Here is a 27,448-nt window from a genome sequence, read left to right as displayed (position 1 = left end):
TAACACCAAAAATGGAAACACATGACCTAAGAATAAAACCACACATCAACGAGGATTGCCAACACCAAAAGAATGAAGAAAGCAACATCATACAATACAAGGTTTCGGATAGTGACAGACTTCTTAGTGTAATTATTGATAAAAACACGAAATGCAGGGAGTATTTAAATAAAAATATACAGCAAATAGGATTGCCAACACCAAACAGAGAACTAATAAATTTCGATCGAATAAAACCAAAATTAGGATTGCCAACACCAGAACAGAGCAGGACCAACATGATCGAATAAAACCAAAATTAGGATTGCCAACACCAGAACAGAGAACTAACATGATCGAATAAAACCAAAATTAGGATTGCCAACACCAGAACAGAGAACTAACATGATCGAATAAAACCAAAATTAGGATTGCCAACACCGGAACAGAGGAGGACCAACATGATCGAATAAAACCAAAATTAGGATTGCCAACACCAGAACAGAGAACTAACATGATCGAATAAAACCAAAATTAGGATTGCCAACACCAGAACAGAGAACTAACATGATCGAATAAAACCAAAATTAGGATTGCCAACACCAGAACAGAGAACTAATATGATCGAATAAAACCAAAATTAGGATTGCCAACACCAGAACAGAGCAGGACCAACATGATCGAATAAAACCAAAATTAGGATTGCCAACACCAGCAGAATGATCGAATAGAGAACTAACATGATCGAATAAAACCAAAATTAGGATTGCCAACACCAGAACAGAGAAACATGAAAAATGGATTGCCAACACCAGAACAGAGATAAAATAAAACCAAAATTAGGATTGCCAACACCAGAACAGAGCAGGACCAACATGATCGAATAAAACCAAAATTAGGATTGCCAACACCAGAACAGAGAACTAACATGATCGAATAAAACCAAAATTGGGATTGCCAACACCGGAACAGAGGAGGACCAACATGATCGAATAAAACCAAAATTAGGATTGCCAACACCGCCAACACCAGAACAGAGAACTAACATGATCGAATAAAACCAAAATTAGGATTGCCAACACCTGAACAGAGAACTAACATGATCGAATAAAACCAAAATTAGGATTGCCAACACCAGAACAGAGAACTAACATGATCGAATAAAACCAAAATTAGGATTGCCAAAACCAGAACAGAGAGGACTAACATGACTAACATGATCGAATAAAACCAAAATTAGGATTGCCAACACCAGAACAGAGAACTAACATGATCGAATAAAACCAAAATTAGGATTGCCAACACCAGAACAGAGAACTAACATGATCGAATAAAACCAAAAATAGGATTGCCAACACCGGAACAGAGGACTAACATGATCGAATAAAACCATAACTAGGATTGCCAACACCAGAACAGAGAACTAACATGATCGAATAAAACCAAAAATAGGATTGCCAACACCAGAACAGAGAACTAATATGATCGAATTAAACCAAAATTAGGATTGCCAACACCAGAACAGAGAACTAACATGATCGAATAAAACCAAAATTAGGATTGCCAACACCAGAACAGAGAACTAACATGATCGAATAAAACCAAAATTAGGATTGCCAACACCGGAACAGAGAACTAATATGATCGAATAAAGCCAGAATTAGGATTGCCAACACCAGAACAGAGAACTAACATGATCGAATAAAGCCAGAATTAGGATTGCCAACACCAGAACAGAGAACTAACATGATCGAATAAAACCAAAATTAGGATTGCCAACACCAGAACAGAGAACTAACATGATCGAATAAAACCAAAATTAGGATTGCCAACACTAGAACAGAGAACTAACATGATCGAATAAAACCAAAATTAGGATTGCCAACACCAGAACAGAGAACTAACATGATCGAATAAAACCAAAATTAGGATTGCCAACACCAGAACAGAGAACTAACATGATCGAATAAAACCAAAATTAGGATTGCCAACACCAGAACAGAGAACTAACATGATCGAATAAAACCAAAATTAGGATTGCCAACACCAGAACAGAGAACTAACATGATCGAATAAAACCAAAATTAGGATTGCCAACACCAGAACAGAGAACTAACATGATCGAATAAAACCAAAATTAGGATTGCCAACACCAGAACAGAGAACTAACATGATCGAATAAAACCAAAATTAGGATTGCCAACACCAGAACAGAGAACTAACATGATCGAATAAAACCAAAATTAGGATTGCCAACACCAGAACAGAGAACTAACATGATCGAATAAAACCAAAATTAGGATTGCCAACACCAGAACAGAGAACTAACATGATCGAATAAAACCAAAATTAGGATTGCCAACACCAGAACAGAGAACTAACATGATCGAATAAAACCAAAATTAGGATTGCCAACACCAGAACAGAGAACTAACATGATCGAATAAAACCAAAATTAGGATTGCCAACACCGGAACAGAGGAGGACCAACATGATCGAATAAAACCAAAATTAGGATTGCCAACACCAGAACAGAGAACTAACATGATCGAATAAAACCAAAATTAGGATTGCCAACACCAGAACAGAGAACTAACATGATCGAATAAAACCAAAATTAGGATTGCCAACACCAGAACAGAGAACTAACATGATCGAATAAAACCAAAATTAGGATTGCCAACACCAAAATTTGCCAACACCATTAACACCAGAACAAAATTAGGATTGAGAACCAGAACAGAGAACTAACATGATCGAATAAAACCAAAATTAGGATTGCCAACACCAGAACAGAGAACTAACATGATCGAATAAAACCAAAATTAGGATTGCCAACACCAGAACAGAGAACAAACATGATCGAATAAAACCAAAATTAGGATTGCCAACACCAGAACAGAGAACTAACATGATCGAATAAAACCAAAATTAGGATTGCCAACACCAGAACAGAGAACTAACATGATCGAATAAAACCAAAATTAGGATTGCCAACACCAGAACAGAGAACTAACATGATCGAATAAAACCAAAATTAGGATTGCCAACACCAGAACAGAGAACTAACATGATCGAATAAAACCAAAATTAGGATTGCCAACACCAGAACAGAGAACTAACATGATCGAATAAAACCAAAATTAGGATTGCCAACACCAGAACAGAGAACTAACATGATCGAATAAAACCAAAATTAGGATTGCCAACACCAGAACAGAGCAGGACCAACATGATCGAATAAAACCAAAATTAGGATTGCCAACACCGGAACAGAGAACTAACATGATCGAATAAAGCCAGAATTAGGATTGCCAACACCAGAACAGAGAACTAATATGATCGAATAAAACTGAAATTAGGATTGCCAACACCAGAACAGAGAGCTAATATGATCGAATAAAACCAAAATTAGGATTGCCAACACCAGAACAGAGGACTAACATGATCGAATAAAACCAAAATTAGGATTGCCAACACCAGAACAGAGAACTAACATGATCGAATAAAACCAAAATTAGGATTGCCAACACCAGAACAGAGAACTAACATGATCGAATAAAACCAAAATTAGGATTGCCAACACCAGAACAGAGAACTAACATGATCGAATAAAACCAAAATTAGGATTGCCAACACTAGAACAGAGAACTAACATGATCGAATAAAACCAAAATTAGGATTGCCAACACCAGAACAGAGAACTAATATCATCGAATAAAACCAAAATTAGGATTGCCAACACCAGAACAGAGAACTAACATGATCGAATAAAACCAAAATTAGGATTGCCAACACCAGAACAGAGAACTAACATGATCGAATAAAACCAAAATTAGGATTGCCAACACCAGAACAGAGAACTAACATGATCGAATAAAACCAAAATTAGGATTGCCAACACCAGAACAGAGAACTAACATGATCGAATAAAACCAAAATTAGGATTGCCAACACCAGAACAGAGAACTAACATGATCGAATAAAACCAAAATTAGGATTGCCAACACGAGAACAGAGAACTAACATGATCGAATAAAACCAAAATTAGGATTGCCAACACCAAAATTAGGATTGAACAGAGAACTAACATGATCGAATAAAACCAAAATTAGGTTTTCCAACACAGGATCAGAGGACCAACATGATCGAATAAAACCAAAATTAGGATTGCCAACACCAGAACAGAGAACTAACATGATCGAATAAAACCAAAATTAGGATTGCCAACACTAGAACAGAGAACTAACATGATCGAATAAAACCAAAATTAGGATGCATTACACATGATCGAATAAAACCAAAATTAGGATTGCCAACACCAGAACAGAGAACTAACATGATCGAATAAAACCAAAATTAGGATTGCCAACACCAGAACAGAGAACTAATATGATCGAATAAAACTGAAATTAGGATTGCCAACACCAGAACAGAGCAGGACCAACATGATAGAATAAAACCAAAATTAGGATTGCCAACACCAGAACAGAGCAGGACCAACATGATCGAATAAAACCAAAATTAGGATTGCCAACACCAGAACAGAGAACTAACATGATCGAATAAAACCAAAATTGGGATTGCCAACACCAGAACAGAGAACTAACATGATCGAATAAAACCAAAATTAGGATTGCCAACACCAGAACAGAGAACTAACATGATCGAATAAAACCAAAATTAGGATTGCCAACACCAGAACAGAGGACTAACATGATCGAATAAAACCAAAAATAGGATTGCCAACACCGGAACAGAGGACTAACATGATCGAATAAAACCAAAATTAGGATTGCCAACACCAGAACAGAGAACTAATATGATCGAATAAAACTGAAATTAGGATTGCCAACACCGGAACAGAGGAGGACCAAATGATCGAATAAAACCAAAATTATGATTGCCAACACTAGAACAGAGAACTAACATGATCGAATAAAACCAAAATTAGGCATATAACATGTGATGAAATAGCGGTAAATACTTTTATATGACAATTTTACCTCTGGCTTACTAGTCTATCACACAACGAGGAGATCTTGTAGGCGGTATTTAGTATTAACCAGGGTTACATGTTACCTATATATGCATAATCATTTGGAGTACTTTTATCTGTCAAAACTTGTTAAGTCTGGTTGTAAAGTTCTCAAAAATTAAGGTTGGACATACTCCCATACATAATGGTCCTATGTTTGAAAAACAATTCACACTTTCAGTGAAAGATTTTTTACTGAGATGCAGGGTAATTTGAACATGAACAGTTCTTTGAAGCATTTGCAACAATAAATGTTCCATATTTTTTTACATTTACTGACCTGTACATGCTATCACCTGACAATTATCTGTCAGACTGTGTCAACATTATGAAGTGTTAAGGTACTCTTTACTTACTTGCAGCAATACAAAGCACACAATTTTAAGGGTTAAGGCACATATGCACCTGGTAGTCACTGCAACTCTCCCATGCGACCAGGACAAGTACACCTATTTTTTTAAGACACTGTGCTTCATACAGCTGTCACCCAGATCATAGTTTGTTTTTCAAAGTCTTACCCTCACAGAACTTAAATGCACCAAGTATATGTCTCCTTCACACACATCTCTGTCCCAATCCAAGCAATAAAATAAATTTCAGACAGCTTCTTAAACTGAGCCTATGTCAAGTTAATCTGTGTTTTCTTTTAATTTTTTAAACTGATGGTCATTATTCCACAGGTAAAAAGAGTTCAAGAAGTGAACTGACTAAAGATGACATAGGTCACCAAGCCAGATTTTTGTTGAACAATTTCATCCATGAACGCATTCAACAAGATGTTGCAGATCAAGTACCTGCTACAGATGATTTGCAGGAACCAGGCACACCAACAGGTAGGTAACTATTTATGGGTATCCTTAGTATGTCATCACCCAGACATGCTGGTTGGTATACTAGTCTACTACTGAATAGTGAAAACTTTTCTTATAGTAATTTGAATTCTCTTTATGAAGAAATAATGAATAATGTTTGTAATTATTAACCAAATCATAGTCTTGACACAGAGGATGCATGTATATTCCACAAGTATATGGGAGAATATAGCTGGTAGATATATTCTTTCAAACAAATGAAATATATATGCTATTTAACAAGAAATTATGGAATATTCTTTTTATTACATTTTCTTATAGGAAATATACTAATCCAAATAGGATTATCTGCAAATTTCAATGCAGTGATCAGAAAGCACTGCTATGTATGGTCAAAGCATTGCTATGATTGGTCAAAGCACTGCTATGTATGGTCAAAGCATTGCTATGATTGGTCAAAGCACTAGTGCTTCATTGCATGTTTTTGATAATAACCGTTTACCTTATGTTTGTGAGGTGCTCACTGATCAATAACATAATGGTTTTTGTTGATTTAAAATATGAAGAATGGAACGAGACTTGAGTACATATTGTGGTGAAATTGCTGATACTTGTTCTTTCACAGGGCCTCCAATGGAACACATACGTGAGATTGGTCGAGCTCTTCGCTGTATTGGAGATGAGCTAGACCGCAATGAAAATATACAAAAGTAAGCTGAAATTGTAGATAAAACTATAAAAATCATAGTAGCTGTTGTTTGTCTGCATTTGTACACAGCTTTATTTTGATGGTTCTTTACTTTCGGCATTTACCTTCTTTCAAAGTTTTTTTTCCAAAACTAGCCTTGAACAATGATAAGATTTGTTACCAGACTGAAAGTACTATCTAGATTTTTTCAAATATCATTAATGAAATTTTCTGAATTTTTTTTATGAAGTATTTGGGTTTGTTTTAGTCTGTGTGCCAGAGTTCCGCCTGATGCCCCACACAACACGTTCCTTAATGTTGCCAAGAGTTTCTTCTCTGACGGTATCTACAACTGGGGCCGCGTAGGATCACTCTTCTATTTTGCTTACAGAATGGCTTTAAAGGTATGGGATCTTCTTTTATCCAGCTACTATTTAACAACAACTTTATATAGACAATTATAATTCCACATTATAAAATGATCGAAGTACTTCTTTTTGACAATTTTCACAGATACAATATAACTACTACAAGAATGGCTGTCTCCTTTGTTTTGAGGGTTTTTCATGAATACTGGGTAAATAGAACTACCTGTCAAAGTACATTAGGCCTAAAAGCTTTCTTGTATATCTGCCAACACTGCTGACTCTATTTTTTAGTTTGTCCTAAAGCTTTTTTTCTTACAGTACCCAGAGAAGGACTATATTTAAGTCAAGATTACACCTTAATATCATATCTAAAAATAAAAAGATTTCACTATCAACCTACCTTTTTATGGCATATTGGTAGAAATACATAAACAATTTTTCATTTATATTTTCTCCTAAACAAGATTGTTTGTCATAACATTGCTTAGAAATACAAAGATGTGACCATGCTTATAACCTATAAGATTTTACACCAATTATGCTCACTCGTAATGAAGTCCTTTACTCAGCGGTGATATCACGGTAGTTCAGCAAAGTTAATGATGAGCTGATGTAGTTTGTAAACTTTACTATGTTTGGAAAATGTTGACTTTCTTAATTTATTTTGCTTTCAGGCTTTAGATAAAATAGCCCTGATACGAGCCATTGTGAATTGGGTAGTGAATTTTATAATCGATAATGTTGCTCCATGGATCATTGAGAGGGGAGGATGGGTAAGTAAAGTACCATATCACTGTAAACAATGTTGTATGTTGATATAGAAATGTTCTCAAATAACTTTTGGGGTCTACATCCTCGCTGTCTGCACTCCAGGAATATTTCATGACAAAATTGAAGGTTCCATATGCAACACCTTGTAGACAAGATGAAAAGATGTACTTTCAATAAATCTCGAGGTCACATAACACTATATCATAATGGCTTCAAAGTTGAGTGTCACTCCTTGATAATCCTCAAAGGGAGTGTATCAGTCTGTGATTGGTCAGTTTTTTTCTCCTGGAACCAATAAAATTACTTCACTTGTGCCTTCAATTTTGCCAATACATACTTCAAGGGTACAGAGAGTAAAAGTGATCGTAACCCATGGAGTATCAAGGATGATTTTGATAGTAGATAAATTAGAGCCGGTGATGTTGGGGAAATGATTGCAATAAGTTAACTTATGTTGAGTTTTTGAAATAAATCACTTACGTCAAAAGTGCATCAGTAGAATGGTTTTTTGATAAACCTAATTCCACAGATTAATGACATAGACCTATTTCATTGACACTAACAAACTTGGAATGTCCTTGAGCAAAGTAGATCCTTAGGTGCAGTTAGGTCTTGGATAATGATGCTATGCCTGTAAGCTTACTTGCTGTCAAGTTTGCTGGTAGAAGCCTTGACCTATTTTGAACATCATTATTTGGCATTTGTAAATAATATTGGTCATTGTTTTTCTTTTGCTTACCTTCCTTCAAATAGTGCCAGAGTGACAGCTAAATTATTAAATGAAAGATGAAAGATGGTATAACTATGAGAATAATTATTGTATGTTTTGACACAAAAGACATTAAACATTGCAATTTTTCAGGAGGCCATTGTGGAATACTTTGGAACACCAGGTAAACAGGTGATGTCTGTGTTTATGCTGGGTGTTGCCCTCAGTGCTGGCATCTACTTGTACAAGACCAGTCATTGAATCCTGAGATGTTAGAACTTAAATGTGCAATGCTGGGCATCACCTTGTCTCCTGATAAGGAAGATGTCTCTATGGAGAGATGTTTGTGTCGTTGAAAACGTGTCTGTTGTAATACTACAGCAATCATTATATAATGTTGGATAAACAGTGTTGTCATCATTCCTTAATGGTGTAGCCATATAATATGTATGATGTAAGAGCTGTGACTTAATGTATCACAAAGTGTAACAATTGTTATACAGGATTATAATGTAACATTTGTTACTTATTGTCAGGATTATAATGTAGCATTTGTTACTTATTGTCAGGATTAAAATGTAACATTTGTTACTTATTGTCAGGATTATAATGTAGCATTTGTTACTTATTGTCAGGATTATAATGTAACATTTGTTACTTATTGTTATGTGTGTAATGTGACACCTACAACCAACAGGTTTACATATTAGTTGCTGATTGTTGAATGTCTGGTGTAAGAGCTGTGACAGAATGGATCACAAGTGTAACAATTGTTACTTATTTACAGGAACATAATGTAACAATTGTTACTTATTGTCAGGTGTGTAATGTAACATCTACTACCAACAGGTTTACACATAAGTTGATGATTGTTGAATGTCTGGTGTAAGAACTGATATACAAGACTTGTTTGTATAGCTGTATACTTGACCTACTTAATTTATTTGTCTGGATGTTTTCTTTCTTGATATGTAGATGTGAGTATCCATCAGTAGATATTATAAACAGGAGGTCATGGTATACAATTTCATGTTATATTTTTGTTTTAATCTGCACTAAACATTTTTTTTAGTTTGAATGATTGATATGACAATACTTTGAGTGTTGTTGATGTGTAATTCAGTCAAGTTCCGCCAGATGTAGCAATCAAGGACCTTTTTCTTGGCCTCCATTAAATCCATATCATAAATTTATGTTGATAAGTGAAGTACACTCATAAGTATCCCTAGGATGTTGTTGTGGATTAGACTGGATTTTTATCTTGGGCTTAGCTCAAATCTGTAAAACATTCATTTAGATTTTTAAAGTCTGGGTGATACATTATTTACTCACCATTACACAATGATGATATCACCCTGGTTAAGTACTTAGATTCCTTTACTGACACAGTGGAGGGAAAGGTTACTTGGTAAAGCATTAAACTATAGTAGTACATGTAAGGCAGGGATCCCAAAGGTCTGAGTCCTAGTCATGTAGAAACAGAGACATAGAAGTATTGACATTTGTTACATCGAGGATAATGTGTCAGGGGTCAGAAGGATTCTCAATCCCTCTTAGTTCCACAAGGGACCATTCATTACTCCACTCATTATGTAATACTAGTGCCATCAATTGTTTCATTATTCCTGTCAGCTATTCTGATGGCGGCTGCTATTTGCCCTTCTAGCAAACTGCTATAAAATAATCAAAATTTTTGCTGGTCCTTGTTACATTGAGGGATCATTCATTATATTTGTCAATCCCAGTTGCACTACATGAGGGAACATTCATTATTCTTGTCATTTCCAGTTACACTGCTTGAGGGATCATTCATTATTCTTGTCATTTCCAGTTACACTACATGAAGGAGCGTTCATTATTCTTGTCATTCCCAGCTTCACTGCTTGAGGGAGCATTCATTATTTTCATCATTCCGTGTTACACTGCTTTTGGGATCATTTATTAGATTCATTGAACACTGCTACACTAATTCTTGGATCATTCATGATACCTCATAGTAATACTGGTGTGGAGCGTTGTCACTTTTTTCTGGTAAAAAGTATGATTTTATTAAATTTTTTCCAACAGTTATATTTCTAATTTTTAAGTGAACATAGACTGTGTTAGATTCATTATGTTTAAAGCTAGATATTGACATTGTTAAAATAAAATGCTGAAAAAAATTGCCAATAAGATAGATTTTCTGTAATGGCTGCTGTTGACTTTAGTTGCACATTAGCACCATGTCTACCTTGCATTCATACCAGAAATGGGAAACTTAACTACATCCAATTATAAAGAAGCAATGATTATCATCTAACTGTATTTTGATAATTTCTATGAAGTGCTTTGACTTTGTGAGTGCTGAACCATTGTGTTTTGTGGTGTTATATTAAAACAGATTTCTGCTTGGCTGGGTTGATGTTATTACTGATTTCCAGAATGACACCAGGGGGAATCTTGTATCAGTATTTCTATATCATATTGTACTTTTATAAAAGTTTTTTATGATTTTTTTATACTACATCTGTTTAGTTACATCAGAATGTAATGGATTTTTTAAGTTCACTGCAAAGCAGTATAATTCCACTGTGATTTGTGTTGTTATGACCATCTGTTAGAACCTTTACATACTGTATCATTGTAGAGTAAAATATCACTGCAATCAGATTACCAAGACAATGTGTATATATTCTGGGTCAGGTCGTGAACCTGTTGTTTGTTTTTAGTTTATCCATTTGTCTACACACCATCAACTACATCTGATATTCTGTGAAAGGTAACATATTGTATTACAGGACTACAAGGAGTTTATGATTGTTTAAAGCTGAAATTTAAATAAATGTGAAATTATATGAAAAATGTGTTAAGTGGAAAATTCTCTTTTTTTATCAAACTCAGATATTGTATTTGTCGTGGGATACACCCCCAAGTGTAAATCAGAGTTTACACCCAAGTGTATATCAGAGTTTACACCCACAAGTGTAACTCAGGGTTTACACCCTCAAGTGTAAATCAGAGTTTCGTGGTGATTTCATTTCATTGAAAACTTCAGTCTCAATAAAACAAATAGAGCAAATAGCATACTCATTATAACAGAATGCTGTTTAAGAGTATTTAATATTGAAGTAACTGTTTGTTGAAATGTGTAAAACAAACACTAAGTTAAAAAAATGAGGAAAAATTATAATTAGAATGTTATAACATATGTTTAATGAGAATGCGATGTTCAGTTTACTTTTTGATATTATACATTTGTGTTCAAGATGTGAAATAAAGTAATTTTTTTTCTATATTTTCAGAATGAATTGATCGGTATATAAATGAATGTTCATAATTTAAATAGAAGGTGATGTTATTTTGTTTTATTAAAAGTATAACTGTATAGTGTTTAGAGACCATCTTGGAAAAGTATACTTTCTTTTACAAACTTTGAACTTTTAAATTTTGAGGAGTTCTTTATATAGTGTTATAAACTCTTAATCTACAAATTAATTTGTCCAGGAAATGATACAAAGTTAAGAATTGACGTTAATTGTTTAGTACAAGTGGCTATCCTAAGTTTTTTCTTTCCAGTGCCAGCAAAACAGTGGGTAATTTCAAAACATGAAATTTTAGTCCTATGAAAATATATTCTTTTCCTAATACTTTGCAATGGTCAATCTAGAGTTCATTTCATTCTCACATTTGTGCTGACGTCATTTTTGAGTGAGTCTGAGTGGTGTTCTTCTTCAGGACTATATACAACATATGTGAAAAGCACACTTAAGCATTTAGGGTTTATGTATAGTAGTGTAGCTATTTAGCCTGATGTGAGAGATGATAACTCGGACATTGACTCATTAGTGTTACTACTAGTATGAGTGGTCAGGATTTGAAGAGTAAGTATTGAGTCTTATGTGAGAGATGATGACTCAGACATTGACTCATCAGTGTTACTACTGGTGTGAGTGGTCAGGGTTTGAAGTGTTACTATTGAGTCTGATGTGAGAGATGATGACTCAGACATGACTCATTAGTGTTACTACTGTAACTATTGAATCTGAATTTAGTCTGATATGAGACATGCTGAATCAGTCATTGACTCATTTGTGTTACTACTTGTGTGTGTGTGATTAGGACTTAAAGTGTAACCATAGAGTCTGTTGTTAGAGACACTTACTCAGAAATTGACTCACTTGTGTTACTGGTAGTGTGATTGGTCAGGGCTTGTAGTGTAACTATAGAGTCTGTTGTTAGAGATACTTACTCAGAAATTGACTCACTTGTGTAACTGGTAGTGTGCGTGGTCAGGACTTATATACTGTAGTGTAACTACAGAGTCTGTTATTAGAGATACTTATTAAGAAATTGACTCACTTGAGTTACTGGTAGTGAGAGTGGTCAGGACTTATATACTGTAGTGTAACTATAGAATCCGTTGTTAGAGATATTCAGAAATCAATTTGTTTACTTAACTCATAAAATCTGTTAACATTTTCAATTTTTTTTTAAATAAATGTTGTCTTCTATATTACATTACCTTTCAAAATGCTATGAAAGTCAAATAGAGCACAGCATTCCTCACTATCGGAGATACATGATGCATTCAATGTCAGATATATTAGCTCATTAGCCTGGAGAGTTGGTGAACTGATGCATGCTGTCTATTGTCTGTCTATTTGGCATCAACTCTTTCCTTTCAACACCTTCTTCTGAATTACCAGGCCTAGGGTCAGCTTATTTGAACAGCTGCATTCTGAGATTAAAGGCTGTCTGGATTTTTGAAAAAGATGACCCACTTTCAGTGTCAGCAGGGTAAAATATATTAAAAACGTTAATCAACTTCTAAATATTGGCTAGGACCAGGAGTATGCTGGGATGAAAGGCTCTCAGTTTTTGCAAGAGAATTACCTTTACATATCTTTAAGTTCAAAGAGGTAAAATATGATAAAATCTTTTGAGGACTTCTGTTGAGTAATTAAGATGCTTCTTTATGATATTTTTGCTGGTATTGTTCTACAAACTATTATCAAGACAGAATGACCTTGACCTCTCAAGGTCATCAGGATCCAATGTGATTAAGTTCATGAATGACTTTTTTTGTGAAAGAGTCTACAGCTCTGTCTAGTGACTGAGTCAACTTCACCAACAATGACTGAGTCAACACTGCCATCTCATGACTGATTAATAGAGTCACAGGACAGATTTGTTGATTCAGTCACAAAGCAGAAATGGTGACTCAAATATGGAAGGGTGTTGGTGCAAACACTGGACAGAGATATTGACTTGGTCACTTGACAGAGATGTTGACTCTGTCATAAGAAAGAGATTGAGTCAGTAATGAGTCAGTTGTGTGGAGTCAGTCACCAGATAGATATGTTGACTCAGTCCAGGAAAAAGAGAGATTGAGACAGTTATAGAACAGTAGTGTTGACTCAGTCATTTGCAGATGGAATATGGCAGGCTCTCAAGTAATTCTTGTTTCCTGATCCTCCCTCAGGCAACTCCTGTGATCTGCAAATCTCTTGTGAAACTCCTGTTATCTGGAAATCTCTCAGGCAACTCCTGTTATCTGTAAATCTCTCAGGCAACTCCTGTTATCTGCAAATCTCTCAGGCAACTCCAGTTATCTGCAAATCTCTTGTGTAACACTTTTAATCTAATTAATCTGGTAACTGCTGTAGATGATTCCTCAGGTAACTTTTCAGTTAGATTGATAATCTGGAAATCTCTTGACTCTTGTTATTTGGAAATCTCTCTGGTAACTCTAGTTATCTGGAAATCTCTCTGGTAACTCTAGTTATCTGGAAATTTCTGGTAACTCTTGTAACTGGATTAGGTACACCTCAGGTAACCCCTTTAATCTTATAATCCCACAAATAAACCTCAGGGTAACTCCTGTGACATGATAATCCCTAAAGGTAACTGTTGAAGCTACATTTCACTATGCACATAGTGATCTCATAGGTAACTTGTATGAATTATTGATAAAAGTGATACTCAACTCTCAAATCTCACATTTAATAAGAATGAAACAGACCATTTACTATGTGTGTGATAAGTCATTCTTTATGCAATATCTAGTGCATATTTCATGTCATGATACATTGATATTAAAAATAAACATGATGAAAACAATTGTTTTACTGTTTTTGTCGGGTTTTATAGGGCTAGATGCTTTTGATGTTTGAATATATAATATGTTTTGTTTAAAAAACTGAGACTGCTTGTCTTCATCTAACACAGGACTGATCTCCGGGCTGGTTGGAATAACTTCCTCTCAACATGTTCATATAGAGAATTTCACCCCTGTGACTTTAAACACAGAAGTATACTGGTAGGGTATGCTGTCTAAACATGGCGAATGTTCATCAAATGAATTAAAAATGAGATTAATTTTACTCCGAGGTGAATCAGGAGTGATGATGAACCTTTATTTTAGGTTATTGACAAGTTCAACAATCAACAGAAGCTCAGTACAGTGTATATTACAATGCTACCACAGGAACAAACATACCATTGATGGGGAAACGACTAATTCACCACACATCATCCCTCGATACAAGCGTGCCTCAAACCATGTTTTAGGTGAAAGCAATCTGCTCATTTGATTGCACAAACTACAGCAGTCATTCTGTTAGTGCATTGTTGACGATAGCTAGCGAGGCCCTAGTTGGCTTCATGGCAGCACAGTGGGAATGTGATTAGATAGGTAGTTTAACATCACAGATATAGCCATATGTTTAGTAGGGATGAGGATAAGTTCAGTCGTTATCATCTGCAGGACAGATTCTACTGGTCAAGAAGTTTTACTACTGGTTCAGATTCTATTACTGGTCAAAAAGTTCTACTACTGGTCGAGAAGTTCTACTACTAGTCAAAAAGTTCTACTACTGGTCAAAAAGTTCTACTACTGGTCGAGAAGTTCTACTACTAGTCAAAAAGTTCTACTACTAGTCAAAAAGTTCTACTACTAGTCAAAAAGTTCTACTACTGGTCAAAAAGTTCTACTACTGGTCGAGAAGTTCTTCCACTGGTCACGAAGTTCTATTATGGATCAAGAAGTACTGCTGGTCTAGAAGTTCAACAGGTCAAGAAATTCTACAGCTGGTCAAGAGTTCTTCTACTGGTCAAGAAGTTCTACTACTGGTTGAGAAGTTCTACTACTGGTCGCAAGTTTTACTATGGGTCAAGAAGTTCTGCTGGTCGAGAAATTCATCTGGTCATGAAGTTCTACCACTGATTGAGAAGTTCTACAGCAGATCAAGAAATTCTGCTGGTCGAAAAGTTCTAGTACTGGTTGAGAAGTTCTACTACTGGTCAAGTGTTCTACTACTGGTCAAAAAGTTCTACTACTGGTCGAGAGTTCTACTTTGGATCAAGAAGTACTGCAGGTCTAGAAGTTCAACAGGTCAAGAAGTTCCACAGCTGGTCAAGAAGTTCTGCTACTGGTCAAAAAGTTCTACTACTAGTTGAGAAATGCAAGGATGGAGTATGGTGCTGTCCTGAAACAATGGATGCTGTGTGTGATGAAAAAAACTAATATTGTCCTGTCTTGTCCACAGTTGTAATAACTCATTATCAGAGATCATTCATGACAATCTGGAATGTTTGCTGTTAAAGACGTATAAAGTTTTGCTACAGTTGCCCCTGAGGTACTGTTGTCTGCTTTGAGTGCTTTGGTGCATATTTCAATACACAACAGTTTTTTTTAATGTTTATTAATGACATTTCTATCTCTGAAACCATTATTCCACATCAGTCCAATAAAACGTCTTCAATACAAGACAAGGACAGAAATTTTTTTATTAAGTTCATAAATGGCATTTCTTCTTCACCATCTTGTAACAGATGTCATTACTTATATCAATGCCTCTTCTAGAATTTGGATTCAGGATCTCTGACTTACTAGTCTGACTCTAAAATAATAGAACTTAAAAGAAGTTCCCACTAGCCCTCTCCAGAATATCATAGCTTGTTTTCGAGTTTCCTAGGGTTACAGCAATGTTTATAATAATAATTTGAAGTATTATACCCGAATCCCTACCTTGGTCTAGTAATAAAGAACAGGCAAAAATACACATTCCCGCTGAGTGTTGTAACAAAATGGATAGTAAAAGTACATTTTGGGTCAGAAATTAAAGTACAAAAGGTATATCAGGGAGCAATAACAACAGGTGTCATAAGTCAGGCACCGGACCAGGCTTAAAGACCTGTGATGGACAGGCAGTATGTTAGTCCTGAGATACCTAAGGTGTGCCTCAGGTGCCTAGCCACAGTAGCGAGATAGCTGGGGAGGGATCGCTGATTGTAGTAGATAGAGTGCTGGACTGGAAAGTACATCTAGATCCCTGCCACCAGGTAAGATAAGGTCACCTGAGAGCGCACATGCCTTGATAATTATATTCTCCGAGGGTTGGGTTATTGTCATCCAATTGGGGCTTGGCTAGAATGGAAGTGTTAGGTATTATTAATACTAAGACGATGGTGAGCAGGGGAGAGTTGTTGGGTAGTGGCTGGGGAGAGAAGTTGGAGCCTAGAGCTCGCAACCCAAGGCGAGAAGGGACTTAAGCGGGAGATGGGGGAAGGACTTAACCAGTAACTTTTGTAACCACAATGTCATATAAAACAGAACTCAAATACCATGTGTCGGATTAATTATTGTGCAACAGTGTCCTGACCAGGAATCCAACCATATGTGATACTCAGCTCTGCCAACAGAACCACAGAAGCATTGCCTACCAACTGAGAGACAGAGGTCATGTAAGTCCTCCTTTTACACTACTCCCCCTGAGATTTCCAAAATTTCAACCCAAATCTCTAAATACCACAACCCACTGGATTTCATTGAACACTGAAGTAGCAGATGTCACTATATACATGTATATCAATGTCTCCACTCCTATTTTAACCAGGGATCCCTGGCTTACTAGTCTGACGTTCAAGCAAAAAATCAACTCTCTCTTACTGAGTAGAATGTATGCCTCTGCTAGTATTTTACCAGTGTGGCATGGAGACTAGGGTTTTAAAATGCTATGTTACTCTTCTGCTATCCATCTTTTAGTAAATATGTGATCAATGTGAATCGTCTTTTGTGGAAAATAAGACAAAGGGATTTGTTGGTGTATTTATTTCGAAAATAAAAGATTACTGTTTTGATTAAAAAAAAAATAATAAGTAAATGATTAAATAAATCTGTCCCCGTTCACCGTCGAACCAATTTAGCTGTTAACAAGGGCGCATCCATTTATTACTTGGGTTATCTCCCTGTACCGGAAGTTTAAACAAAGCACACGAACGAACGAGCGAACGAACGATGGAAGATGACGAGTACGATGACACAGAACTGGAACAACAGTACCCACCCCTGCTCAATCTGGGTTCAGCAGACGTGCTGGAAGCTGTATGTAACCTTGAAATTAATTTATGTCCATTAAAATGTAGGAACACACATTCGTTGTTTGGACCCTGAGTTTACCGGTGTTTCTCAACTAGCTTCTGTCTTTTATTTTATTGTCCATAATCAGCTGGTTGATTATTTTTAGTTCTGCTGTCATTGATGCATTTATAATCATATCTTTAATCTGAGTCTATGATTACAATTAGTCTACATGGTCATTTTTTCACAACAGTTTTATTTTCCTCACTAAATTCTTGTCTTCCTTTGTTTTCAGGTGATGAGAGCGAAGGACGGAGCACCAAACCAGTTTCAGAGTTTCTGGGAGATGGATGAGGAGGGTGTAGATGAGGCCACAAATGATGAGATACAGAGTGAGAGTTGATATTTTAACCCATCATCAGATGATGTGGTTTATTCAAATCGCCCTGCATCCGCCTTTCCTTTAACAGTACTTGTTCTCGCTATATCTTGAGAAGTACAACATGAATCTTTTTTCAAATTTCACATGTAGGTTTCCCTTGGTCCCTTGTTGTTCATTGTCCTACTTTTGAGCTGATCCGAAAGCAATATGACCGACAGGTGGTCGTCATGGATTTAGACACTAATAGATAGTTATTGCTATTTCTAGAAAAAATACCCGATGGAGCTTTTTCAAATTTCATATATAACAACCCCTTGTTGTGTATTGTCCCATTTTCGGACTAATCAGAAAAAGAAACAGGCCGAGGGCTGACAGGAGGCCATCTTGGCTTTTGAAAGTAATAATGTGTTATCACCATTTCTTGAGGAGTTGTTGATGAAACATTTTGAAATTTCAATTTCATATTCCCATGGTCTCTACTTGTACCTATTGATTTTGCGACTGATCAGAAGAACAAAATGGCTGACAGGCAGCCATCTTAGATTATGACTCTGAAAGTTTGTTATCACCATTTTTGGCAAGTACTAGATGGATCTGTAGGTTCTTCTCTGTCTGTAAATGTGCCCATTCAGTTTTCAGTCATCTTAGATTTTGAAATTAAACGTAGTAGTTTGTTATCACTATTTGTACTCTTTGACCCCTTGTTCTGTTGTTTTAATTTTGGGATTGTCAGAAAAATAAAGAACTGGCAGGCAATCATCTGTTATTGGACAATTAAAGATTATTATTCTATTTCTGGAGAGGAATTCTCAAACTTCATACAATTGTGGTATCAGGCAATGCACCAAAAACTTCATGCAAACATAGTGCATAAATGGTTTACACATCACACATTTATCATCCCCACACTGTGTGCACCCACTCACGATATAGCATCTCATGTACAAAAGGATCACACTTTTTGTGTGCTTTATTAAAAATGGATGATTAACATTACAGATTAAAAACTTAATTGAAAACTCACTACTAAATAGATGCATTGAATGTTGATTGGTGATTTTAAAGGTCATTTGTAGTTTGATAATCATTGAAATACAACTGGACTTTATAAGATTGGGAAAAAAATCCTGCGCCGCCGATTAAGAGCAAATACGAGAATATAAGGGAAAAGATCCAACTTCAAAGATCAGTCAGTGTTTTAAACCAAGATCCCTTCAAGATTTCTTGTTTGTTGGAGGCTGTAGCTAGAACTTCTATATGGTTGTAGTTACTATCACCCTTGTAGCTTTATATTTGTTGCCTGCAATGTTCCAACAATGTTAGAGCTTTTCACTTTGAGAAAATTATGCACCTAATAACAATCAGCACAATAATGTCAGACAATAAATCAGCTTAGCAGTGGCCTCCTATGTTATAGGAGTAGGTGGTTAGCTGTGATACAGGTATAAACTAAAATTACGGACATAATTTATGAAATATAAACCTGTGTTAACTCTGTAACAATGATGAGCCAGAAATACAGGTGTTGACTAGCTCAGGCAAACAGAGCTTTGTTTGAACTGAGTATCCAACAGTTTTTTCTGTATAAGGTTGTAGAGGTTTTAAAGTTATCATTTCCTTTGCAGACAACCCAAGAGTCAGGATATTGTGGGCGGCAGAAAACAATGAGCGGGAAATAGTGGAGACAATGTTAGCAGAGGACCCAGACCTGGTGAATGCTCGAGATAGTGATGACTATACCCCACTTCACCGTGCCTCTTATAATGGTCATGATGCTGTTGTTAGGGTGAGTATACTTTGGAAAAGGATGTGTTGGTATTTTTTCACATCAAATTTCTAATGCAGGTGACTTGTAGTAAATGCATTGTCTGTCTATCTGTCTATTATTTTTCCTATCCTTGCAGCAATGCCATGAAAATTTTTTGATGAAATTTTATGCGAAGAAAGTACTGGATATGTTTTATGCAACACTCTTTTAGCTCCTGTTGGCACGGAAAGCAGATGTTGAAGCCAGGACTATAGATGGTTGGCAGCCTCTACATAGCGCATCCCGATGGAATCAGGCAGAAGTAGTCGCAACCTTACTACAGCATGGAGCCCCTATCAATGCACAGACCAATGGGGGACAGACGGCCCTTCATTTGGCCTCATCAGAGCGTGACAGTCGTGCTACACTTGAGGTACTACTAACCAATTGTAATATTGACGTCAGCATCCGTAATCGTGTAGGAGAGACTGCACATGATATATGTCGGCGTACCAGTGAACATTGCTCACTGTTCCAGATAACAGACGACCATATCAACTCTCTACAGTGATGGAAAACATTATCCTAAATATCTCATATACTGATGCTTGAGTTGTGCCCCTTTGTAAGCAGGATCTCTCAGCACTTGTTCATGAAGACGTGTCAGTGATACACTATATGTCACAACAACTGAAGCTTTGAGAGGGTGTGATCCCTAGGAAAGCTTTATATTGTATGGCTGACTGTTGAATAAGGATGGCCTGCTTTTAAAGTGATGTGTTCACATTTGAAATATTAAGAATAAACAATTTTACTGTGTGTTGTGCCAATATGCTTGCCTTAAGTTCAATTGAAGTGGCTTAGCTTTGGTCAAGAAGGGACACAAATGCAATATGAAATATGTCATATGAAATCTGTCTCACTTCAGTGGAATCCTGGGAGATCAGGATATTGACATTCAGTGTTTTGTCCGTTCTAGTAATTAGCCTAAAATTACTAAATTTCATTTAAGTGTTGCAGACTGGATTCCAGTGTATAAACAAAGAGTGCCATACATGTTTTTACAGCTACGACTCATTATCAATTACTCTGAAACCTTTGGACTATATTTATTGATAGAATATGAGAGAAATGTTAACAGCTTTCCCATGTCTTAGTTGCTAAAATGAAATAGCTTAAGTCCTGTAAATCACTTGGATTACGCTAATAGATTATTTCATGAAAATATCTCTTCAGACATATTCGGGAATAGATAATTTCGCAAAGGAAAATCTAGAAATGACTTCAAATTCGCGAATAATGGACTATTAGAAAATACATACAGAGTCAGATATCTGTAACTGTTTTAGAGATAAAATGTTGTTTTGTTTGATGGTTCAGATTTTCAGTTCTGCCAAAACCTCAAAGCAGAAGAAATGTATATTTGTCACACAAGTCATTAAGTGAACTATTTTTTTCCTCTGTTTCATTTTTGACAAATGTCATCCTTCATTTCTTTCTCTTAGAAAGTCAAACAAAACTTACAGCGTACCAATATTGAGAGGTGAATTCAGGGTGTAATTGGTTTATGATAAAAAGTAAACAGTAATTATATGATATTACTTTTAAGTATTTCTTTATGATATATCTATATATTAGTCTCTACTGTATCTCAGTGGTCTCTCTAAAGTTATAAAATATTGAGTGATGCCTAGTATAGAATAAGGAAGTAGTATATAATGTATTTACTAGAGTACTACTGTAATTTTTACAATAATCCAATGCCAAGTAACCATTTAAATGGTACCAGGGTATATTAAACTGTTGTGTTTTTCTATTGTTTCACCTGTCCATGACTTTTTATATATCCATGTTGCTTGATATTATGTTTGAGAAACTATTTTTAATTTATATTGTGTTTATCAATAAGGCAATAATGCAGCTTCTGCTTTCAAGGTGTAGATCTTACACTAACTTTTCACTAATATTTTTTTTCTGTAGAATTGTAATGCCAAAAGGTTTGATAGGTGTCTGTTACAAATTAATTGCTGTGTAGAAACTGTGTCTTGGTTCAAACACTGTAGATCTCAAGATGACAAATGCATGTAATAATTAGAACCAAAGATTTAGGAATGATAGTCTTGGTTTTTTTTTTTTTTTTTTGTTTTTTTGAGGAAGGTAGTGTGTCAAATAAAGCTTCATGACTGAAATGTTTCTTTGAAAATTATAATTGATAAAAAGAAAACATATACTGGAATACAAGTACATGAATTATGTGTTTTGCAGCTAGCTGATGAAGATTGGCCTGGTTTTGTTTAAATGCATTCTTTACTTTCCTAAGATGTGTTAAAAAAGTTAGTGGTCTGCTGCATAATTGTTAAATTTGATCAAAGATATCATTTATACAAGTGTGTTAAGATAATGTGATGATTCATGGTCAGTTTTGTTGCTTCTACCATTAGCTAGCTTTTTTGGGATTAGATGTCATTTCCATGTTCTGAAGTTAAGTGACATTAAACAAGGTCAGCACATAACTATGTGACTGATTGGCTTACTCCACTATATAAATATTCTGAATACAATACAAAATGTTCAGTGATAAAATCAAGATGTTAAAAGGAAGATTAAAATATATCATTTATCATGTAAAATGTTTTATCATCGAGTATTATTGGGTGCAGAAATGTGTCTGCCACAATGAAATAAAAAGTTCATTTAGGTAGATTGAAGTTCTTTTAACACAACCAGTGAAAGATTTGAGTGTGAAGTTACAATGGCTTCATGATACCCCTTCATCAGACAAATTGAAGTGTCACACTCTAATCTTCTACTGGTTGTGTTATAAGATGAAGGTGACTGTGTAGTCATTGAAACATCGCACTCTAATCTTCTACTGGTTGTGTTATAAGATGAAGGTGACTGTGTAGTCATTGAAACATCACACTCTAATCTTCTACTGGTTGTGTTATAAGATGAAGGTGACTGTGTAGTCATTGAAACATCGCACTCTAATCTTCTACTGGTTGTGTTATAAGATGAAGGTGACTGTGTAGTCATTGAAACGTCACACTCTAATCTTCTACTGGTTGTGTTATAAGATGAAGGAGACCGTGTAGTCATTGAAACGTCACCCTCAAACCCTCTACAGGCTGTGTTATAAGAACTTTTATTATATTGACATATTGAACCTTAAGAAAATCTTTGGAAATGCTCATTTTGGTATCTATTATAAACATTGCAGCATCTTCATAAATACTCTTTTTATTTCATTTTTTTATTAGATTAGATATCAATATTTCACAGTATGGAAGTGGTATTAGTATTTGTTTGCTATCAATGGTGTTAACCCAGTCCTTTAATAAAGAGAATATGCAGGGTAGTGACTTTGCAGGTTTTCAGTAAAGCAGAAGTTTTTTTAAGGAGAATACTATTGCAGGCTGTTTGTTCAGCTTTGAAGTGTCAATGTTTGTAAGCATGCCCCTTTCCTTAAACAAAAATTATTTGACCTTTAAATCTATGTCAAAGAAATCAATCAGTTTGACTGGGAGAGCTGAATGAAAGTCTGTTTAACCAGATGTTTCTGTTTGAACCCAACTTGTAAGTATATTCTGAGTTCTATTTCTTTTTTATCAGCTTTTTTTTATACTTCATACTTTCCTTTTCATCAGTTTAAAGTCTAGTTTGATCTTCAGATGTATCTCAGGGGAACTAAGGATGGATAATCTTCATAATCCATACATATTTATGTTCTTAATTCTTATAGACTAATAGTTCATTTAATCCATAGAAAAATTTCCCTGAATAGTTTCATATTGTTTCAGCTTTTTCAAGTGTGACAAAAATTAATGTTTTGCAAAATCAATAAATTTCAACTAATCATACATTTTTAGATCAAAGCTTTCACAGTTATGAACATTCCTGTAGAGAATAGTGTCCAGTATCTATTTTGTTTGTCAAATTCAGCATTTTATTATCATCATAAACCTGGTTAGATATATCATATCAAGTGTTGGTTGTGATACACCATATTTATTACTCTCATATTATTTATAGTCCCATTTCAATACATTAAACAGATCAGCAAAAACTTCTGTCATGGTATGAAACAATAATCACCTTAGTTATAGACATATAGGTGTGGCAATCTTAGAATTACCCTCAATGTAGCCCCAAATGTTGTAAATTTCCCTCCACAGAGCCCTGAATGTTGTATAATCACCCTTTATGGCGCCAAAATGTTGTAGACCACTAGAGTCTTATTATTCCCAGTATCATGGACAACAATAACTTCATTTCCTTTTTACAATAATAAAAAGATCTCAATTTGCAGCCTTGTCATTACAATAAAACACACTCTTGTGACATGATTACTCCCCTAAATGACCTGATTACTCCTGGAGTGAATTGATAACCCCCTTAAGTGACATGATTATTCCCCATAGTGACACGATTACTCCCCTTTGTGACATGATTACTCCCCGTAGTGACCCGACTACTCCCTGGAGTGACATGACTACTCCATGGAGTGACACGATTACTCCCCTTTGTTACATGATTACTCCCCGTAGTGTCCTGACTACTCCATGGAGTGACATGATTACTCCCCATAGTGACACGATTACTCCCCTTTGTGACATGATTACTCCATGTAGTGACCTGACTACTCCCTTGAGTGACATGATTATTCCCCATAGTGACACAATTACTCCCCTTAGTGACCTGACTACTCCATGGAGTGACATGATTACTCCCCTTTGTGACATGATTACTCCCCGTATTGACCTGACTACTCCCTGGAGTGACACGATTATTCCCCATAGTGACACGATTACTCCCCTTAGTGACCTGACTACTCCCTGGAGTGACATGATTACTCCCCATAGTGACACGATTACTCCCCTTTGTGACATAATTACTCCCGTAGTGACCTGACTACTCCCTGGAGTGACACGATTATTACCCATAGTGACACGATTACTCCCCTTTGTGAAATGATTACTCCATGGAGTGACACGATTACTCCCCATAGTGACACGATTACTCCCCTTTGTGACATGATTACTCCCCGTAGTGACCGGACTACTCCCTGGAGTGACATGATTACTCCCCTTAATTACAGGATTACTCACCTTAGTTACAGGATTACTCACCTTAGTTACAGGGTTACTCCACTAGTGACATGAATATACCCTATAATATGTACAATCAGTTGATACTTGCAGTTAGTTTATAATTATGTGAAATAGATGTGCAAGCTTTCAGTTGATAGAAGTAGTAAGTTGATCTAGAGATGTACACTCCAACTGGTTTGCATAAAGTAATTCTTTAAAAGTTTATTACAGGCACAGACTTATTAATGAACCTGTACACCAGACTCAAAAGACAGAATAACATTAAATTCATGCAATTGTGATAAACTCAACAATGAAGGATTTCTGACTTTTAGTTAAATCCAGTTCAGCACAACGGTACATATAACTGAATTAAATTGTTGACAAGGCTGAGTGTTAATATTGAGGAATGAAAACAATCATGCTTTTTGTGGTTGTTTTAGACTTTTGAACAATTTCAGCATTTAAATCAAATAAGTCATGTATTTTATTATTGTAATCATAATTTTGATGTTATTTTAAATATGAATTTATAATTATTGAAAGTTTTTTGATGTTCAGATCCTACTGCCTTGCCTCTAGTGAGCCAGAGAGCACTGGCTGGAGCAAATATCCATGAATTATGAACACTTTGTTTTCTGACATTAAGACTGTGAATGTAAACAGGAAAGGGACCAAAGTATTATTCCCTGGAAAAACAATGCTCCAGTCTCTGTAGATATTTGTTTATGCATCAACTATGTAACTTTGTACACTTTTTACCTTTTTACTTGTTTCTGCTACAAATTATACAACTGTAGTGGTTTTTAACAATATTTCTGTTGTCCATTTTTTTATACTTTATATATAACTTTTGTTGTCCTTGTTTACTGTAAACATTACAAGTTATTGTTCATGTATGTTGTAATAAGTAACACTGTGTAATTCTCCAATAAACTGATTGTTTTCACTTTTTCGCTTTTTCTTTTTTGTTTTAAACAAATGTGTACAAATGATAGTGTTTAGTAAGACAGATATTCACATATAAAAATGATGAATAAAACAGGTGTCTTCATGTGTTGAGTCTAGATCTGGATGTGTCTGATAAAACAGGTTTCTATTAGATGGTATTGTTGAGAAAGTCAAACATCTGTTAACATGAGCAAGATAATGTTGAGTATGACACGTGTTTACACAGATTGTTGAGCAAGACATCTGTTACAATGAGTGGTGAGTAAGACACCTGTTTACACAGTGTTGACTTAGAAAGGTGTTTACATAGAGTTGAGTAAGGCATGTGTCTACATGTGATAGTGATAATTAAGACATGTGTCTGCATGTATAGTAAGGAATAAGACAGGTGTCTACATGTGAGAGTGTTAAGACGTGTCTATATGTTTAGTACTGAGTAAGAGGTGTCTACATTTATAATACTGAGTAAGACATGTATCTATGTGTGATAGCGTTACGACATGTGTCTACATGTAGAGTACTTAGTAAGACGTGTCTACATGTATAATACTGAGTAAGACATGTATCTATGCATGATAGTGTTAAGACAAGTGTCTACATGTAGAGTACTTAGTAAGACAAGTGTCTACATGTATAATTCTGAGTAAGACGTGTCTACATGTATAGTACTGAGGAAGACGTGTCATCATGTGAAAGTGTCATTGGTGTCCACAGATAGTTTTGGGTAAGCCATGTCTACATTTAGAGTTGAGTAAGTCAAGTGAATGTTGAGTAAGACAGATATCTACATGAGGTAATGCTCAGAAAGTCAGGTATCTACATTTGACAATATTCATGTGGTGTGGTAGTGTTTAGTTAGACAGGTGTCAATATAGATAGTATTGGTTAAGACAGGGGTCAACATGTTGACCAAGACAAGTTTTTTTTACATAGTCTTCTAATTGACATAATTACCGCTCTTGCAGGTAACACATTGGAAAGACAGGTGAATCTGACATCATTATAATCAATACGTCACATTTAGCTGTATGTGATTTAAAAGTACCATGTAAGTCTGACATGGCAACAAAATGTTGAAATATTGTAGGTCATGACAGGTGTATATGTAGGTATGTGTAAGTTATGATGGGTCTACAGAAAGGATGTGGGTCATGACAGGTGTCTATGTACTGATGTGTTAGTTATGATGGGTCTACAGAAACGATGTGGGTCATGACAGGTGTCTATGTAGGTATGTTATAAGATGGGTTTACAGAAGGATGTGGGTCATGACAGGTGTCTATGTAGGTATGTTATAAGATGGGTCTACAGAAAGGATGTGGGTCATGACAGGTGTCTATGTAGGTATGTTATAAGATGGGTTTACAGAAGGATGTGGGTCATGACAGGTGTCTATGTAGGAAAGTGCTAGTTGTGACAGGTGTCTTCATGAGGCTGCTTTGGACAAATGTGGTGTATCAGACAATGTTGTTTGAGATGTATATAGTCTGTATAGCTATCAAATTGTGCTAGGAGGAAAAATCAAAAACATCCAATATCTACTGTTATATTTTATGTTTAATTATGAAATAAA

At 35.5% G+C, this 27,448-nt stretch overlaps 2 protein-coding genes across 2 annotated transcripts; both read left to right on the top strand.

Moving 5' to 3' along the window:
• Positions 1-5,675: 5,675 nt before the first annotated feature.
• Positions 5,676-11,735, top strand: LOC132546565 (apoptosis regulator BAX-like; the record flags this gene model as incomplete). The annotated part of the gene is made up of 5 exons (XM_060210283.1): positions 5,676-5,850; positions 6,455-6,539; positions 6,786-6,921; positions 7,560-7,658; positions 8,519-11,735. Coding segments are annotated over 5 exons (603 nt in total), but the record flags the coding sequence as incomplete, so codon positions are not given.
• Positions 11,736-17,642: 5,907 nt separating this feature from the next.
• Positions 17,643-21,273, top strand: LOC132546577 (ankyrin repeat domain-containing protein 49-like). The gene is made up of 4 exons (XM_060210297.1): positions 17,643-17,729; positions 18,001-18,097; positions 19,713-19,873; positions 20,067-21,273. The coding sequence occupies exons 1-4, from the start codon at positions 17,643-17,645 to the stop codon at positions 20,403-20,405; spliced, it is 684 nt and encodes a 227-aa protein (XP_060066280.1). The 3' UTR covers positions 20,406-21,273.
• The last annotated feature ends 6,175 nt before the right edge of the window (positions 21,274-27,448 follow it).

The sequence above is a fragment of the Ylistrum balloti genome, unplaced genomic scaffold, assembly GCF_031769215.1.
Source record: "Ylistrum balloti isolate Yb309-2 unplaced genomic scaffold, AGI_CSIRO_Ybal_v1 Utg369896, whole genome shotgun sequence".
Lineage (NCBI taxonomy): Eukaryota > Metazoa > Mollusca > Bivalvia > Pectinida > Pectinidae > Ylistrum > Ylistrum balloti.
The sequence above is the reverse complement of the archived record's forward strand: the minus strand, read 5'-3'. Positions and strand labels throughout refer to the sequence as shown.